The sequence below is a fragment of the Rhineura floridana genome, chromosome 3, assembly GCF_030035675.1.
Source record: "Rhineura floridana isolate rRhiFlo1 chromosome 3, rRhiFlo1.hap2, whole genome shotgun sequence".
Taxonomy (NCBI): Eukaryota; Metazoa; Chordata; class Lepidosauria; order Squamata; family Rhineuridae; genus Rhineura; species Rhineura floridana.
This window is the reverse complement of record NC_084482.1, coordinates 165,049,272-165,068,415: the sequence shown is the minus strand read 5'-3', so window position 1 is coordinate 165,068,415 and position 19,144 is coordinate 165,049,272. Positions and strand designations below refer to the sequence as shown.

At 42.2% G+C, this 19,144-nt stretch overlaps 1 protein-coding gene across 1 annotated transcript; it reads left to right on the top strand.

Moving 5' to 3' along the window:
- The first annotated feature begins 8,642 nt into the window (after positions 1 to 8,642).
- Positions 8,643 to 17,234, top strand: LOC133380721 (histone-lysine N-methyltransferase SETMAR). Its single transcript, XM_061618558.1, has 2 exons — positions 8,643 to 8,973; positions 15,127 to 17,234. The coding sequence occupies exons 1-2, from the start codon at positions 8,899 to 8,901 to the stop codon at positions 15,925 to 15,927; spliced, it is 876 nt and encodes a 291-aa protein (XP_061474542.1). The 5' UTR covers positions 8,643 to 8,898; the 3' UTR covers positions 15,928 to 17,234.
- Positions 17,235 to 19,144: the final 1,910 nt, after the last annotated feature.

Below are 19,144 nucleotides of genomic sequence, written 5' to 3'. Positions count from 1 at the left end.
CCCTAGACCTGTTCCTCCTCTTTGCCATCATGAGCCACGTGCTTATTCATCTGACTCATGTTCTGATCCAAATAACTGTTGTAGTGAGAACAAGGAGCAACAGATGTCATTGCCTGCTTGCTCATTGGCTCTCTGTCTGACAAGTGAATGGGAAGTAGCAATGAGGAGGAAGAGGCGCAGCAGCAGTTGGTGATAATGACAGTGAGGAGGCAGATTCACTGAGGGAGGGGAGCTCATGAAAGCCTTCTTCCCCAATGGCTTTACAAAATCTGGAGTCAACACTGAGACTTGACTATTTATTAGATAACAATTTCCATTGGTACTTAAGCAATAGCTGCATCAGTCCTGGGGGAATGAAGCTAGTTCCCTGTAGAAGTTGTAAGGTCTCACTAGATGGATGTTACCGACAGAGACATTCTCTCCTTTCTTCATAGGCACCATTTTGAAGAAGGAATGGAAAGTCAAGAGATCAGTTGTAAAGTGCCTGGAAATTGATCCACTCTTTCAAAATTAAGTTTGGGGTACAGTAGAAGATGAATTGGTTTCCTCTTATTTTGATACCTGCACTATTTATATTTCCTTTTATTGAGAATGGCTGGTTTGATTAAATGAAATCCACCTGTACTGCACTATGAAAATTGGACTGATGAGAACTTTAAAATAATGCTAGTCATTGAGGAATGGGCTGTGGTATTCTAGTCCAAACACAGAAACATCTTAAGATCGTCACATAGCCAATTTTAGAGAAAATGAGTTTACATTCCTGCAAGGTTTTAACTCTCAAAATGCTGTGTTTTCCTCAATCAGATCTGCTTCTTTTAACACTACATCCAACAGCCTTGAATTCTGCAAGCTGCTATTGCCATAGTAACAGTATATCTCAAATTTTCACTGTACTAACAGCAAAGCATTTACTACTGTACTGTTCAGTACAGACAAGTCTGACTAATGGGGGATGCATGAATAATTAAAACTCACTGTTTTAATAAAATGTGAGAATGCAGTAGTGTGACCCCTCTTGAAGAGGTCCGCCCTGGATTCAAAGGTTTTAAAAAAGTACCATCCAGTCAAGGTGATTGAGAGGGTGGTAGCTGGCCAGCTGCAGGCATGCCTGGAGGAAGCAGATTATCTAGCTCCATTCCAGTCTAGCTTTCAGGCTGGTTTCAGCACAGAAACAGCTTTGGTGGGCCTGATTGATTACCATTATTGAGAGAGAGACAGGGGCAACATGGCCCTGTTGGTTCTCCTTGATCTATCAGTGGCTTTTGACACCATTGATCATGGTGTCCTTCTGGAGCGACTGAAGCATGTGGGAGTTGGAGGTACTGCATTGTAGTCATTCTGCTCCTACCTGCAGGGCTACTTCCAGAAAGTAGTACTAGCAGACTGTTGCTCAGCTCCATGGCTTTGGGGCTGTTGGATCCCACAAGGATCCATTCTATCTCCTATGCTATTTAACATCTTTATGAAACTATTGGGAGCTTGTCATCCAGGGATTTGGGGTGCTGTGTCATCAGTATACATCTTTACCTCTCCATTCCATCTGAATCAGAAGAAATTGTGAAGGTGTTGGACAGGTGTCTGGAGGCAGTGATGGCCAATAAACCAAGAGTGAATCCGGATAAGACAGAAGCTCTATGGGTAGGTACTAGTTCCCTTGTCCGAGGGTAGGGTTATGACCTGATCTGGGAGGGGTTGTACTCCCCCTGAGGCAGAGCTTGGAAGATTACTTTTAAAAAGTAATAAATTACAGTTACATGGCCCAAAAAAGTAGTAATTACCATTACAATTACAATTGCTCTGAAAGTAACTGATTACTTTACTGTCCCTCCAAAGTAATCACTACAATTACATTTCAGTTGCTTTTTAAAAAAATGCCTACAAGGTGCTGGCCTTGGTTGCTGCACATCTAAGTAGCCTGAAACAACATTAAAAATAAACAAACACCTACAGAGGTAGTAGAATAATTATTATTTTTATTCATAAGATAGCAATGGTGGTCTCTCCGTTGGTAAGGGTGGTGGGGAGGGAGGCTGAGGCCACTACTCAGATCTTTGCACGTCAAACCAAGTGCAACCCCCCCCACTCAGCCAGCCAGCATAATCTCTCTCACTTAACCACCTCCCAGACCCTGCCGTGCCACCAACTAAGGGACACTGACCAAGCAAACATTTTCCCCTGAGATGAAAAAAGTTAAAATACTGCAAATGCAGCACAGTAGCCAGAGGGGGTGGTGGAGGCCACTTTGTGTGCCAAGTGCAAACACAGTACTCACACACACACACACACACACACACACACACACGTTGTCATCTTTCACCTCCACAGTTCTTTATCTCCATTCTGCTGCTGCCTCCTTCTCCTCCTTTATCCATGTTCTTGACCTCTGGATCCTTTTCCCCTCCACTCCATTCTTCACCACCATCCGTTTTTTAAAATAACTGCTTTCTCCACTCCACCCCGTCTCACTCTCTGCCTTCTCCCTCGTCACCTCCTACCCATCCACAGAGCATGAGGGAAGAGCGACACTGCACAGAAGCCCAGTTTGAGGCACATGATTTTCATCCACAAATCAGAGGAGCAGAAGACTTCCCTTGCTCCCCCCCAAGTAATGCCCAAAAGTAATTCTGGAAACGTTACAATTACTCCATAAAAGTAGTAAAATTACTCCTACTTCTATTACAATCAAAATGTAAAGGAATTGCCCACTCGTTATCCAAAAAAGTAATGAATTCCAAGTAATTCGTTGCTTGTAACTAGTTACTTCCAAGCTCTGAATCCAATACATGTCTGCTCAGAAGTAAGCTCCACTAGGTTCAATGAGAGTTATTCCCAGGTAAGTGTGCATTGGATTACAGCCTTAGGCTTCTACTCAGAATTTTGCTGAAGTCTTCACCTTGGTACAGCAACCCTGTTGACTCTTGTAGTCCGAACCCTCTTGAGGGATACTTGTTTTCTCTCATACCTTCTTAGCTCTAGCCAGTGATTTCATCTCTTGGCTTCTTCTCTCAGAATCTCATATTGATTTCTTTGACTTTGTTATATTCTATTAATTTGTATGTGTTTTCAGCTCCAGTGTTGTTCATTAGGGCTGCCCATCTCATTAGTAAGCAACAGGATCCCCCTAATTCTTGTGAGAGCCTTGGAAGCGATCTTTGACTTCCTTTTTTCTTCTCAGATCAGGAGAAGCCAGCTGTGACCTACAGATAATGAGCCTGCTCTTTTAAAAGAGTACATTGACAGCCCAGTGGCTCTGCAACATTTCACAATAGAGGGACCATACAGAAGTTTATAAAATGAGCAGCTATTAAGTATACGTTCCGATACTTTGTGAGCTATAAAATAATTAATGGAGCTAAAGGGCTGACTGGGATTGGCTTTGTGACTGAATTAATGGTCTTCATTAATTTAGCTTTTAGATAGACCAAGCATTCTCTTCTTCTAGCTGTGCTGGGAGCAAGAAAAGGCAACTCTGAAATCTAATTGTAACAGCTGAAGCATCAAAATCTAGTAAAACAATTACTTCTCGTCATTCCTCCCCCTCCCATCCTCTTCCTGAGCTTCATTATTTTCATTATTTTATGCAGTGTCTCTCTCTCTCTCCCCCCCTCCCCCCCTCTCTCTCTCTGTGGATTGTATCCAGTGCTAGAGTAGACCCCTTGAAATTAATGGACCTAAGTTAGCCATAGCGATTAACTTCACATATATGCAGTGACTGACCAGGAATGAGACCTTGGGGTCACAACGGATAGCTCAATGAAGATGTCAGCCCAGTGTGCGGTGGCTGTGAAGAAGCCAAATTCCATGCTAGGGAGCATTAGGAAAAGAGCACCAGATACAACTGTGCGTGCGCGCGCACACACACACACCTGCATCAGGTGGGTGACTGCTTACACATTGCCAAAAAAGAGGAAATGCCTCACCAAAAACCAAGGACACACATTTGTGCAAAAAAGGCTAATTTATATGCAAATTTAGAAATGATTACTGTAATTTAAATAGAAATGGAACACATTTGCTATTGTGGCAAAGACATTGAGTAGGTAACCTGTCCAGCTACTAAATTCAAGGCCCCAGCTCCCCCTTCTCACAGTTCTTTAATCTTTGGCCTTGGAACAAATAGTTCTCTGTCCTCTTTCAAGTCGGACATATGGCCTTCTATACAGTGAATAGGGAACCCCTATTTTTCTTGGTCCAAACAACAACAACATAAGGAGAGGCCATCCCATGAAGAGGCAGACAGAGCTTGGAAGTAATTTGTTAGAAAAATTGAATTACTTGTAATTTATTACTTTTTTGAGGAACAAGTGGGTAATTCCTTTATATTTTGATTGTAATAGAACGAGGAGCAATTTTATTACTTTTGAGGTGTAATTGTAATATTTCCAGCATTACTTTTGAGCATTACAGGGGGGGACACACAGAGAGGAATTCTTCTGCTCCTCTAATTTATGGATGAAAATCAAAGTTCCAAAGCAAACCCATTTCAGTCCATCCATGCCCCCCACACACACACACATAGGCAACTTTGAAATAGGGCATAGAGGCTTGTGCAGAATTAGTTAATTACAATTACTATTAATAATATTTTTAAAATAATCTTTATTAAGGAAAAGAAAATTACAAACTAGTACTAAAATAATAATAAAGAAAAGGGAAAAAAATGATTTGCATAGATACATCTCATTCAGTTTATATATATATTCACTAATAGCACAGTGGGGAGGAGAGCCTGGCTGGGAGTCCAGAGTCTGTGAGTTCAAATCCCCGCTCGTGTCTCCTGGGTGTCAAGGGCCAGCTAAAGATCACCCCCAAAGTGAGTGGCTCAGGGGTTATGTGCCCTGCCACCTGTGCAGCTGTGGGCAAGCTGCATAGTCCCAAGGAGCCCAGTTGCAGACAAAGAAGGGGCTGGCTTGTGCAGCTGTGGCAAGCTGAGCAGGCCCTAGCCAGCTGGGGAGGACTCGCCTCAGAGGGAGGCAATGCCAAACCCACTCTGAATACCGCTTATCATGAAAACCCTATTCATAGCGTCATCATAAGTCGGGATCGACTTGAAGGCAGTCCATTTCCATTTTTTTTCAATAGGCAAAAAATCTTGCAGTATAAGAATGTACTTATACTCAACAGATATTTCTATCAAACTTTAAAAAGCAGGAAAATTGGGTAGCTATAGCGAATGCACCAGGAGAGCAGGAGACCTGACCTCCTCTCTGAGATATTGTACTGCCCTACAAATTGGTCAAAATACAAACACAATTTGGTTGGTCTTTCACAATCCAATCCACTTCCTGTGTAGTTTGGAAGAATTTGGGAACATGTGCCTTGGGGGAGAGGAGGAAGGCAGGAAGGGGAGGAGATTGGGTAGATAGGAGGGCACTGGGCAGAGGGAAACCCCTTTCCTTTCCAAAAGGAAAACATTGTGAACAGTATCATCCTTTTTCAGGGTTTCCCCCACCTTTTTGTTCTACAGCAGGCACATGTAGCCTCCCACGCAAATTTAAACCAAAGCTGTCCCTGGCCATATCCACACCAGCCCTTTATTTTACTTTAGACAGTCTTGGCTTCTCCCAAAGAATACTGGGAAGTGTAGTTAGTGAAGGGTGCTGAGAGTTGCTAGGAGACGCCCTGTTCCCCTCACAGACCTTCAATCAGAGTGGCTGACTGTTAAACCATTCTCTCAGGGGAATTGGAGTCTCTTAGCACCCTTCACAAACTACACTTCCCAGAATTCTTTGAGGGAAGCCATGACTGTCTCAAGTGAAATCAAAATCTGGTGTGGGTGTGGCCCCCTGATTAGCCAAGCCCAGCAGCTGTGACTCTGGCTTTTAAAACATTGACAGTTGGTTCTTAGTGAGCATGCCTGACACTATCATTCAGTTCAATGCAACATTTCTTAAATTAATTAAAAATCAGCCAGGCATTTTTTTTAACTTTTAAACCACAGAAGATGAAGGTGAGAGTATGGGGCAAGGGCAGTAATAAGATTAAAGGTATTCTGTGAACATGGCTGATTTTTAATTAATTTGAACAGATTATGAGAACTCTGACAGAAAAAAGTCCAAGACGGGTCTGTTTTCTCTCTCTCTCTCCACTTTGAACTCTCGATTCTCTCTGACTGCTTTGTTTATTGCCATGAAAATTTAAAGGGTTATTAAGCAAGCATTTCTGAGTTCAGGACTATAAATTTTGTAAGGTTTTGTTTTGAAGTGAGCTTGTGCGAAGGGTCAGAATGGCATGGGGATATTTTCCATTTAACATTGCAGAATGCAAAAAATCTATCCTGACTGTAGTATACAGCCACTCTTGTGGCTGTATAATGTATAAGAAAAGATATTACTAATGATATATAATAATCTCATGCAGAACTCCAGCCAACCTTGAAAGTACCAACCCAGTCTTTTTGGTGAGGACGTATATAGGGAGTCAGAGTGTAATGGCATTCCAGGTGCACATTAGGAAGGTATCTTTTTGCTACAATTTGAAAGTTATGTGCAAAATTTGAAGTCTTTAGGGCACTGCTTGAAGATGTGTGTGCATGTTTATCTTTAATGTAGTTTTAGGCTACTTAGATGTGCAGCAGCCAAGGTCAGCACCTTGTAGGCACTCCTTTTTTTTAAAAAGTAACTTAAGTGTAATTGTAGTGATTAAGTAATGGTAAATAATCAGTTCCTTTCAGAGCAATTGTAATGGTAAATATTACTTTTTGGGGCCATGTAACTATAATTGTAATTTATTACTTTTTACAAGTAATCTTCCGAGCTACGGAGGCAGAAGTACCAAAACAAAAACAGAAATAAGTACTTCACAGATCACAGGCCACAGGAGAATTGATGTTTAAGGGGTTTAAATTAATTCATGGAGGATATGCTTTTTGTTGACTACTAGCCATGAGAGCCAAAAGCTCAGTCTCTATTTTAAGTGTGTATGCCTTTAATAATACACAAATTGCTCCTCTGAACATATGCCTCTGCCTTATGCTGAGTCAGACTCTCCAAGCCAGAAATATGTATTCCAAATGGTAGTGGATCCACGAGGTACCAGGGAGAGGCCTTTTGTAGTCCTTGTATTTGTGATCCTTAAGGCAAGATCCCTTAACTGCTATGTATTGATTCTATGCATGCAAAGCATCAGCATGTGCTCTGCTACTGAGCTATGGCTCATCCTCTAGACCAGTGGTTTTCAAACAGTCATCCATGAGCTCCAGATATCCCACAAAAAGATTGTAAAGTACAGTAGTTGACCCTGCACTTGATTTCTGCCTAATGACTGGGATCAAGCCTGTTTTACCCTGGGCTGTATTTTCCAATAGCCTAACAAGGGCTTAGGGCCTGTGAATTTCATTCCACAGTGCTGGTGCAGTCCACAAATTTCCCACTCAAAATGAATCAAGTGAAGGAATCCTTTGCAGTGGCCTGGCCTAAAGAATTTGCAGCATTACAGAAGGTGGGGCAGCATTTTAAAAAAAACAAAATCTGAGGCACATGCTCAAAACATTTTAAGACTGGATATGCCTTTAACCACCCAATAACAATAAAGAAAAAGTGTTCAAGTATAGAATTATGTTTTAAATCAATGTGCATAACTTTGATTAAAAGTGTTGTCGGGTCTACTGTAGAAATGTTTTATTTATAGTTTTTATATATATATTTAATGCCCTGCCAGTGCTACTGCACATACAACCTTGCAAGAGGCAACTGTGTGTCTGTACCAGTAAAAACATGAAGTGGCTTGAGCATTCTAAAGAGTGGCAGATTTATTATAGCTTACACTTTTCAGGTCTAGAATCCATTGCATCAGATGCAAAAGCTGAAGTTTCTTCATTGAGTGATTCATTCACTCATTTATTACAGTCATATCCCGCCTTTCCTCCAGGGAGCTAAACGTGGCATACAGAGTCTCTCTCTTTTATCCTCACAACAACCCTGTGAGATAGGTTGAGCTAAGAGTTTGTGTGAATGGCCCAGTGACTTTTATGGCTGAATGGGAATTTGAACCTGGGTCGCTCCAGTTCTAGTTCAGCACTCCAACAGGTAGTCTATCAAGGCTTAAACCACAATAATCTGTTACTCTCTACAATTTTCTGCAGGATAGGATTACCCATTTACCTGAGACTGAGAGTATGCCCCACTGAACTCAATGGAATTTACTTCTCATGGTAACAGTCTTGAAATTGCCACAAGCTTCTTTGTTGTTTGCCCTGTAAATAAATGCCATTATTTTATTTATTTATACCGATATTGTAGCTCTATGGGCTGTGACCGAAAGAGAGTGCAGTTTAGAGGGAGGAGTCAGGGTATTACTGCTGGTTTGGATTTTCCACCACCCCCATATACACACACAAAATACCTCTCTCAAATTGCATCAAAGTCTCGCCTCCCAGTTCAAATTCAGCACTCGAACACAAGCAGAAGCCTAGCGCCCCGCTGGCTTGCCTGAAGATGCCTTACTCTTACGCTTTAAAATGTTTTAATTTTTTTTTAAAAAAAACATTCACACAAAATAGACCTGGATTTGAAAAAGCAGCACAAATTCCTGCCTTTGGGTCGGACAAGACTTGGTAGACACGCTGCTGCTGTCACTGTGCTTAAATCATTGTTTTCCCCATTGTTTTCTGCAAGTAGGTGTCATTTTTAGCGCGGCGGGGGTTAAAAAAACCACTCTTCTAAACCTAACCCGCAAGCGATATTCCATGTGTGACTCTACTGACGTCTATGATTTAAACGCAGTCTTTCTTCTTTCGTGGCTCGACCGGGCTTCCGCCATTCTGCGTTTTGTCATTCAGTTTAGGTTGACCATTCATTAAAGAAAGCCCTGCACAACAAACCAATCCTAGCAAGAGGAGGGCGGGTGAAAGCTCGGATTGTACTGGTGCTTCGGCTTGACCCGTAAAGGCGAAGCATGGACGTGAGTCAAGGGTTGGAGAATTTCCCTGTGACGGTATGGCCGCCGCTGGAGCAACCCCCGGCATTTCAGGTGAGAGCAGGGGCTTGGCAGCTGAGTTGAGCCAGCAGTATTTGGGTAGTGACAGGGAAAGGTGGAGAACTGAGAAGAAAGTCTGATTCAGCAGATATGCGCAAATCTAAGGTGGCTGATGAACTGTGACTGTTTCCTCGCAAGTGCTGCTGGGAATTGTAGTTCTTTCAGAGGGCTATTGCTCTCCCTTGTAGAGTTTTCGGATGTCTCAGAACTGCAATTCCCGGGATCCGGAGAGAGAAAGGAGCCAAAGAGAGAAGAAGGTGGTTCTTCTAACGGCCTGCTCCTGTGTGGAGATAGATGTATCTGTGCATTTACTTCAGTAGATGTGTTCAGTGTTGCATAGGATTGGGCTGCACGTGTATGTGTGTCATAGGGCTTTCCTGCCATGCTGAACCAAAGGGTTTGTTTTTAATGTATTTAGTTTGTTGTTGTTGTTGTTATGTGCCTTCAAGTCGATTATGACTATGAATCAGTGGCCTCCAACAGCATCTGTCATGAACCACCCTGTTAAGATCTTGTAAGTTCAGGTCTATGGCTTCCTTTATGGAATCAATCCATCTCTTGTTTGGTCTTCCTCTTTTTCTACTCCCTTCTGTTTTTCCCAGCATTATTGTCTTTTCTAGTGGATCATGTCTTCTCATGATGTGTCCAAAGTATGATAACCTGCGTTTCATCATTTTAGCTTCTAGTGACAGTTCTGGTTTAATTTGTTCTGACACTCAATTATTTGTCTTTTTTGCGGTCCATAGTATGTGCAAAGGTCTCCTCCAACACCACATTTCAAATGAGTTTATTTTTCTCTTATCTGCCTTTTTCACTGTCCAACTTTCACATTCATACATAGAGATCAGGAATACCATGGTATGAATGATCCTGACTTTAGTGCTCAGTGATACATCTTTGCATTTGAGAACCTTTTCTAGTTCTCTCACAGCTGCCCTCCCCAGTCACCTTCTTCTGATTTCTTGACTATTGTCTCCCTTTTGGTTAATGACTATACCAAGGTATTGATAATCCTTGACAAGTTCAATGTCCTCATTGTCAACTTTAGTTACATAAATCTTCTGTTGCCATTACTTTAGTCTTTTTGACGTTCAGCTGTAGTCCTGCTTTTGTGCTTTCCTCTTTAACTTTCATCAGCATTCGTTTCAAATCAATGTATTTAGTTAGCACACTTATATCTTGCTTTTCTTCCATCATGAAATTCAAGGCAGTGTACGTGGGGTTCCTGGTTGGTCTCCCATCCATGCTCAGACCAGACCCAGATCTGCTTACCTTCACCAAGGTGGCGGCTTCATGGCTGCTTCTGTTAATCAAGCATGAAGTCAAAGTTTATTTGTTTATTTATTACATTTCTACCCCACCTTTCTTTTCATGATACATATGGGTCCCAGGTGGTCTCCCATCCAGGCACTGACCACACCTGACCCTGCTTAGCTTCAGCAGGGTGCTGGCCTTATGTGCCTTCAGACCATAGCCTGTTGTGTTACTTGGAGTAGAACATAAGACGAACCTGCTGTATCAGGCCAGTGGCCCATCTAGTCCAACATCCTGTTCTCACAGTGGCCTACCAGATGCCTGTGGGAAGCCCAAAAGCAGGACATGACCAAAGGAACACTCTCCCTTCCTGCGGTTTCCAGTAGTATTTACACTGTTATTACAATCTTACACTGTTATATCCTAATTCTTAACACATTGATTTATATTAGAAATAAGGCTCACTGATGCCATTTAATTCACTTTAGTATTGCAATCTTCTTTTTTAAAAAAGGTTTTATTTATAGGCAACCCCCCCAAGTACTGAATTAAGAAGGAAATTATAAATACTACCAATGGGCTCTTATCTTGTGGTTCTTAAGCTTAATACAATAATATGCATTCTTTAAACTGAATAATCATATTTATTTAATCATATCTGCTCTGCTTAATTTACAAGGTATTGGAGGGGAGAAACCATGTGCACAACAAAAAACAACAGTTAAATTATAGGGATAGTATTGCAGTCTTCAATGTCTTTTGAAAGTAAGGATGCCTGTTATTAGGCAGAAGTCCAACAGGTGAATTTTCCCCATTGCTGTATCTTCAGTTTAATTTCTAGCTCTTGTGCAGATGCTAAACACACCGGAATCCTTCTAGACATCATCAGGTTTCCTTTGCTTTCCAAAGCAAGTGCTAAATGACCCCGCAATATCAGGTACATCCATTAGAGGTCACTCCTATCTTTGGCAAAATGGTTCTGTCATTTTACTTAAACTACTAGTATTCTCTGAAAAGGTAATTCATGGCCAAATACTTAGATCTTCAGTTGCTGTTTGGTTTTATGATTTATTGATATCAGGTGTTTATATAAATGCGCACCTTACCATATGTGGAGTAAAATAAGGATTGCAATGACATTTTCCCTTGTTCTTGCAATGTATGTACGTATTATATACCAAATGAAAATATTCTCACATCAGTGGTCAACATGAGAGGCTACAAAAAGTGGGTGAAGTTATGCATTAAATGGCTAGATGTTTTCAGACTGAAATAAAGTTTGAAATGATGTAGTCTTACGTTTTGAAATCAACAGAATATAGCAAGTGGATTCCTTCCAGCCAATTTGTTGTTAAACCCATAACAAACGGCTATGCCCTCTCCCATATTTAAATTTGGGAGGCAGAAGGAAAAAGACCAAGAGACTTAAGAAAATATATTACTGTTCAAATTCAACCCAACCCATTTCAGAATATTTGCCATCTACTTCAGGGATGGGGAAGGTGTGGGCCTTTAGGTGTTGCTGGTCTACAACTCCCATCATCTCTTCTATGAGAACATAAGTTGTAAGCCTGGGTACACTGATTAGGGTGCAAGCCCTGTTACATGCAGTAAGGCAACCTTTCCCAACCTTTGGGTCCCCAGCCAGCCAGCATGGCCAAGGGTCAGGAATGACGGGAACTGCAACATCTGGGGACCCAAAGGTTAGGAAAGGCTACAATAGGGTAAACGTGCATAGGAAAGGGCTAGTATATATTTTATCAAATACTTAGATCTCTCTCACTCCCTGGGACAGGAAAGTCTTGAAGAGGAAATCTGATTACACCACAAGGTCTAACTCTCTGCTGCTTCTTTTTATATCTTTCACAAGTAGATTTACTGAAAAGTTAAAAAAAAAAGACTAGAAGCTTGAGGGTGTTTTTTTTAAAATTCTTTAACATATACTGCACCAGAGGGATAACTTTAGAACTGCCTTGTGCAGTTATGGTTAACTAGTAAAGCTCTGTTAAAACAATATGTACATTATCACATGCATGTATGCATGGAGATGAAATAGTAAATGTTTTAATCTTCAACCACCTGCTTCTTTTTTGTTCTGTTACGTAGAAAAATAGCAAACTTTCATGTTTTTCTACTGTTCTTAAAGGATGCATTTGCCATCCAAAATACGCTGAATCATGGTTGGTCACTTTAGATAAATTTAAAAGCGTGAGATTTGTGTGGGTTGGCAGGATAATTTGATCCTTGCTTTGGCTAATTAGCTGCTTTAGAGGAATTAAATCATTAGTGCATCCTCAGCCAGTCCATGTGGACTAGCACCTGCACTGTAAAAAATAGAGCTCTGAAGAAATCCTCTCGGGAGCAAGCTAAAACAAAAAAAGCAAATCCAGAAAATTATTTAGCTGTGTATACTTGTCTGTCTGTCACTGCCCAGATTTCTAAGCAGCAAGCTGATACCGAGTCAAAAAGATGAGCAAAGTTTACTTCATGTTTTCCATCTATTCTGAGAACAATAAAATAACCTTCATCCTGGTTTATTTGGTTATCCCCATAAACCAAAATGTAACTGGAGACAACAAACTAACTACAGTAGGGCCACGCTTCCCGGCGCTTCGCTTCCCAGCGTTCCACTGATGTGGCGGCTTTCATTCCCTGTTTTAAAGCCGATTTTTGCGCTTTTGCGGCATTTTCACGTGACACACCGCATTATACTCAATGGGGTTCCGCTTTACGGCGATTTCCGCTTTACAGCAGGGGTCCGGAACGGAACCTGCCATATAAGCAGGGCCCGCCTGTATATGTAGATGTGTGAATATAGGGGGAATGTTTTGAGACAAGCAAGACCAGCACAAAAGGGATAAACTGGACTTGAACTATGGACTAATGGCATATAAAATCAGAGCTGGTACCTGGGGGAAAGCCAACAGGAATTGAGGAGCATCTGGTTCAGAATGAATCATCCTTAAGAGATGAGAGTGAAAATGTTTGTCCCAATGGGGATGGGGCAGAACTATGCAATGCAAGTGTATGGAGACATGACAGCCGTTCAAAGAGGCCAAAGTGCTGTAGGAGAAAGTGCATCTGCTAGTGACATTATTGAAAAGAAACACCATGTATAATTGTTTACACACAAACACTAGAAGCCTCTGAACTTAGATGGGCAGGCTGGAGTACTTGGTTTAAAGAAGAGTGAGTATAACAGATACCTGGTGGAACGGAGAGAACCAGTCAGACAGTTATCTCTGAAAACCAACTCCATAGGAAGAGCAGGGAAGGGCGTACTGGAGGTGGTGTTGCTCTGTATGTGAAAGAAGATACAGATTCCAACAAGCTTGAAATCCCAAATCAGGCACATCCCTTCTTAGAATTGCTATGGGTGGTGATACCAGGCTCAAAAAGTAATTTAGTACTTGGATGACAGCAATGCCCAGGGTGATCTTCAAATGGAGAATGAAATCAAGGAGACATCCAAAGAAGAAAATATTGAGGTAATGGGTGATATCAATTACTATCACATTAACTGAGTATATGTGTATTCCAGTTAGGACAGAGATAAATTTTCTGTGCCCTAGAAAAGGCCATGGAACTGACCAGAGGGGAGGTGACCCTGGACTTCAACATAAGTGGCGTACGGGATCTAGTGTGAAATGTGTCATTGACTGGGAACAATTATGGTGCTATGAAATTCGACAGATGTGTAAGTGAAAAATTGCAAAGGAAGTTCAACATAGTTACATTTGCCTTCAAGAGAGAAGACTTTCTCAAATATGAGGGGATTGATAAAAGAAAGTTGAAATAGATAGTCATGAAGGTCACATATCTCCAAAATGCTTGTGAGTTATTCAAATCAACAATAACAGAAGCTCAGCTAGAACGTATGCCACAGATCTGTAATCAAGAATAATGTCAGTGTAGCTAACAAGCAGAGTCACGGAAGCTATTGGAGACAAGAAGACTTCTTTCAGAAAATGAAAGTCTTCCCCAAATAAACAGAATCTATCACAAGATGTAGTGGTGGGCACCAGTGTGAACAACTTTGAAAAGTAAGTAGACACCTTCATGGAGGATAAGTCTATGAAGGGCTACTAGCCATGATGGCCATGTATTACCTCCACTTTCAAAGGCACTATGCCTTTGAATACCAATTGCTGGCAAGCACATGGAAGAGTCCTGTTGTGCTTGTATCCAGCTTGCAGGCTTCCCATAGGCATTTGGTTGGCCACTGAGAGAACAGGATGCTGTCCTAGATGGACCTTTGGCTTAATCCAATGTAGCTGTTCTTATAGTCTAATTTACTAATTAACATATATGTATAGTATTAAATTATATAACCAAAAGCAATAGAAAAAACATCCATTATGGAAAGGAGGTGAAATAAACCCCAAATTGAGGCACCAAAAGTCCACAGAAGTTTAATATATGGCTTTATATTATATAGTAGAAGAAAGTGGCATTTATAGTGTAACTTAGTGTGATCATTTTTAGGCCCAACACCAGCAGGTGGCCAGGTTGGGCACTGGTTGAGGGCCCTATGGCTGGGACTGGGTGGGTGTAGCTTCCACTCCGTGATCCGTGCTAGCATCGGGTGCTGGCACGGATCATGGAGGGGGAGCCATCCTCCCAGGCCACATCCCCCTGCCACTGTGGACTGGTCGCACCATTGTCCACATTGCCATGTCAGTGCACTGCACTAGCTTGCTTACCATCACCCAAGATGGTAGTGGGGATCTCAACACTTGCCAAAAGGTAAGTCCCATTGAACTCAGGGGTGCTTTCTTCTTCAGTAGACATACATAGGATTACACAGAGTCATTTGTTGTAGGATACACTATGGTTTGTTTGTTTGTTTTCTAATATAAAAGACATTACACAGTAGTCCATTTTCTTTTGCAGTATAGTCCAGATCATGTGACTGGAGAGGGAGGAGGACCAGACCCAACTGAAATCTCCTTTAATGGATGCAGCTGTCATTCCTCTTCCTGTCTTGCCTCCATGTGTTCCTGCCTTCGTTATGGAGAAAATTATAACAATTCATGCATTAATTGCGAAGGAAATGAATTTGATTTTTCAAAGCCTATTTTTGAATGCAACACTATGTGCCAGTGTGGAGAGTTATGCCAAAATAGGGTGATTCAGAGGGGCTTGCAATTCAGGCTTGAAGTCTTCAAGACAGCCAAGAAAGGATGGGGTGTTCGCACGCTGGAGTTTATATCCAAAGGAAGATTTGTTTGCGAATATGCTGGGGAAGTCCTCAACTTCAGAGAAGCATGTAGGAGGATACAGTTGCAGACACTGAGCGATTCAAATTATATTATAGCAATAAAAGAACACTTGTGTAATGGGCAGATAATGGAGACATTTGTGGATCCCACTTATGTAGGTAATGTTGGTAGGTTCCTGAACCATTCCTGTGACCCAAACCTGTTTATGGTTCCTGTCCGGATAGACTCAATGGTACCTAAACTGGCACTTTTTGCTAGCCGTGATATTTGTGCCAATGAAGAATTGTTGTATGATTATTCGGGAAGATATCATAATTACATGCCTGAGAAAGATCAAGAAAAGCTGCAACAAGTGGAAAAATCTAAGAAACCCTGTTATTGTGGGGCCAAAATGTGTATAGGTTTTTTGCCTTATGATAGTTGTTTATTCTACAAAGATGACCTAAGAAGCTGTACTGCAGAACCACTGTGAGAATAGAAGCAGTTGTGTGTATTTAATATTACATCCCAAAAAATATGTATGCCCTACTCTACCAGGGGGGATCAGCGTGTGAAATCAGACTTCTATAACGGTAGATGCTAGAGATGTGCTTCCCTACCTGACATTGCAATGCTGGCTGGCTGCATACACCACCAGTGGCTGCATACACACAGACTACAAAAAATTGTTAAGTCTGACCAATTGCTTTCAGACAGAGCAGGATGAGGGCCTCTGCTTGAAAAAATCCTTATGGATTAACCATGATGGCTATGTTGTACCTCTGCATGCTGGAGGCACCATGCTTCTGAATACAGTTGCTGGAAACCACAAGAGTGCTGTTGCTTTCAGGTTCAGATTGTGGATTTCCCACACGCATCTGGTTAGCCTTTGCAAGAAGAGGAAGTTGTATTCAATGTAATGCTAAGTAGATTGTTCCTTGCTAGATTGTTCCATCAGCGCAAGGATTTTTCCTTGCACAAAGGAACAATTTCCCACTCTCCTCCCCCCGCACAGCCCCAGAACCAAAACATGGCCACCTAGAAGTGGGACACATTGATTTCATTGAAATGCCTTTCATGTATGTGTGATTAGTGGTGTATGTGTATAACCAGTAGTTTCTGGCCTTTGATTGTACAGCAGTAAATTATTCACATTCTAGTGATAAAGATATTGCAGGGATGGAGAACCTTTGACAATGCTGGATGGGGCTGATGGGAGTTGGAGTCCAACAATATCTGAATGAACGTAGGTTCCCCACTCCTGCGATAAAAGGTTAGCAGAGATAGGTTAGCAAGTGAATGACATTATGACTAGATTTCTCATTGGAAATAAAATCTACTGACAGAAGAAGAATAACATATGAAACAGTGTGTGTGTGTGTATATATATTATCAACAACAATAGCATAAGCTGCTATTTTACATGTCCTTCTAATGTGTCCGGAGCCCTCACCGGGGCCTTGCTGCTAGAGGTCACTTGATAAGCCCAGATAACTAACAGCTCAGCCTGTCCACTGAGTTTGTACTTACCATAAATATATCTAAGGTAAACTGCTTCCACCACCTCCTTTGAAAAAGACATGTCTGTGGCTTCAGATTTATTATCCATCCAGAACACATCAAGTATACGAGCCAGCTATTTTATTTAGGGAATGTAAACAACCGTGAACATGCAGCCATTCAATAAAGAATAGGAAATAATTCTACCTAATAAACTGGCACAGTATATGACTCCCTTTCTCACCAGCTGTCTTACCCATCAGCCCTCCCCCTGATCCTTTTTAACTGACTCCAACTATCCTTCTTAACAGATATTCTCCACTATTGCTCCCTCTGACTTTGTCCACCGTTCCATCTCGCTCCCTCTGCTGCCCTTCTCCTTGTGCTCGTTTTTCTGTTACAAGCCTCTTTTCAGAAACATATTTTGCCCTTGCTAGGCTGGTCTCTGTCATAGTCAAAATGCATTTGCCCCCTGTGATTATTCTACTCGCTTGTCCATAGGCAACTGGAGCTTCTCTGCTTTGTCTTGGCCATTTTCCTGCCTTTGCATGAAAAATGGTGCATGGAGATGGCTCAGACTCTCCTCACATGCCAATAACTCTCTTCTGAGCGGCTTCCTTGAATCTTACTTTACTTTCCCAGAAAGGGAATGTTGAAAATAATTGCCCTGGCCTTGCACACTGTGAGAATACCCTGGTGTCAAATTCACTAGAATGCATATTATTATTAAAATTGATATCCCACCCCCTCATTTTCTGCTCCCGTTAAGCAGAGAACAGAAATCACTTAAGCAGCAACACTGCTGCACAGCATGAGACTGTAAGAACAGAGGAGACTGATATTTTTAGGAAGTGAAATATTGACGCCCACCCCTCATTTTATATAGATATAGATATATAGATATATTTCTGTGATCCATTCAAGCCTGCCTTCAGTAAAAACCAAGGAGCCTGTTTTCTTCTGTTGTGAATTTTTCAGTCTGATTTGGAGGAAGCAAAGAGCTGAGCTTGCCCTCCTCCCGTCCAAACAGCCATGAGTCAACATCTCGCTATTCGTAACATTGGGATATGGTTTACTGTTTCACAATTGAAATGAGAAATGAACAAAGGGCTGTATTTGGCATAGTGCTAAGGAGATTGTTCCATCAGCACAAGTATTTCTGCTTGCGTGATGGAACCATCTTCCCTCTCCTCCCCCCATGTACTGTTCTGGGTTTTCTTCCAACCCTCCAGAGCATTTTTGGGAGGGGCTTGGGGGAGTACCATTGCGCTAGCGGGAATCCTTGTGCTGGCTTCACTCAGCTGGCATAATGAGGAGGGTAGGAGTCGCTGTGGTCTACAGAAGTTCTGTCTCTGTCACCAGGAAACCACTCTGTCTTGGAGCTGGCTGTGAGGGCCTACACCTGGTGTTGGGCCGAGGAGACAGTAAACTAGGGTTGCTGCTGGTGTACCATCCACCCTGCTGCCAGGCAGCTTCTCTGACCAAGCTGGCAGAGGCCATCTCGGCTTTGGTGTTGGAGGAGCCCAGATAGTCCTGGGTGATTTCAATGTCCATGCTAAGGTTGCCTCTAGTGATCTGGCTCGGGACTTCATGGCCTCCATGATGACCATGAGGTTGTCTCAAGTTGTCACCGGCCCGACACATAGGGCAGGGCACACCCTCGACTTGGTTGTTACTCCAGATGGAGGAAGGGGTGGTCTGGAGATGGGGGGTGGTGGATGTCACCCCATTGTTATGGTCAGATCACTTCCTGGTGAAGTTTAGACTTACGGTTCCAACCCAGATTGGTCATGAGTAAAACATAACCATGCCTGATTATTGCGAGGGCAGCGAAGAAGGCCCACTTCTCTGCCTCCATCGCATCCTCATGTAGCTGTCCAGTGGAGCTTTTCCATATTTTCAGGGGTCTGTTGGCATCAACTCCAGGAAATGGAGTTTTAGACCCTTTGGAGGCCCACTGTGAATTGTTTGCAAGGCACTTTGAGGGTAAAGTTGCTCGCCTCTGTAGACGTCTTGATGCCCCAACCACATCTACTGTAGTCCCCAATAAGGTGTCCAGTGCAACATCTGCTGCAACTACTTGGAAACAGTTTCAGTTGATGCGGCCTGATCACGTAGACATGGTGCTTGCGTTGATGCGACCAGCAACGTGTCCTCTTGACCCGTGCACTTCTTGGCTTATTAAAGCTTGCCGAAAGGGGTTGACCAAG

Bases quoted from the DNA above. Each gene is read 5' to 3' on its own strand.
- LOC133380721 (XM_061618558.1), top strand. From the start codon at position 8,899: ATGGACGTGAGTCAAGGGTTGGAGAATTTCCCTGTGACGGTATGGCCG. The intron at 8,974-15,126 runs GTGAGAGCAGGG...TTTCTTTTGCAG, and splicing joins AGCAACCCCCGGCATTTCAG to TATAGTCCAGATCATGTGAC.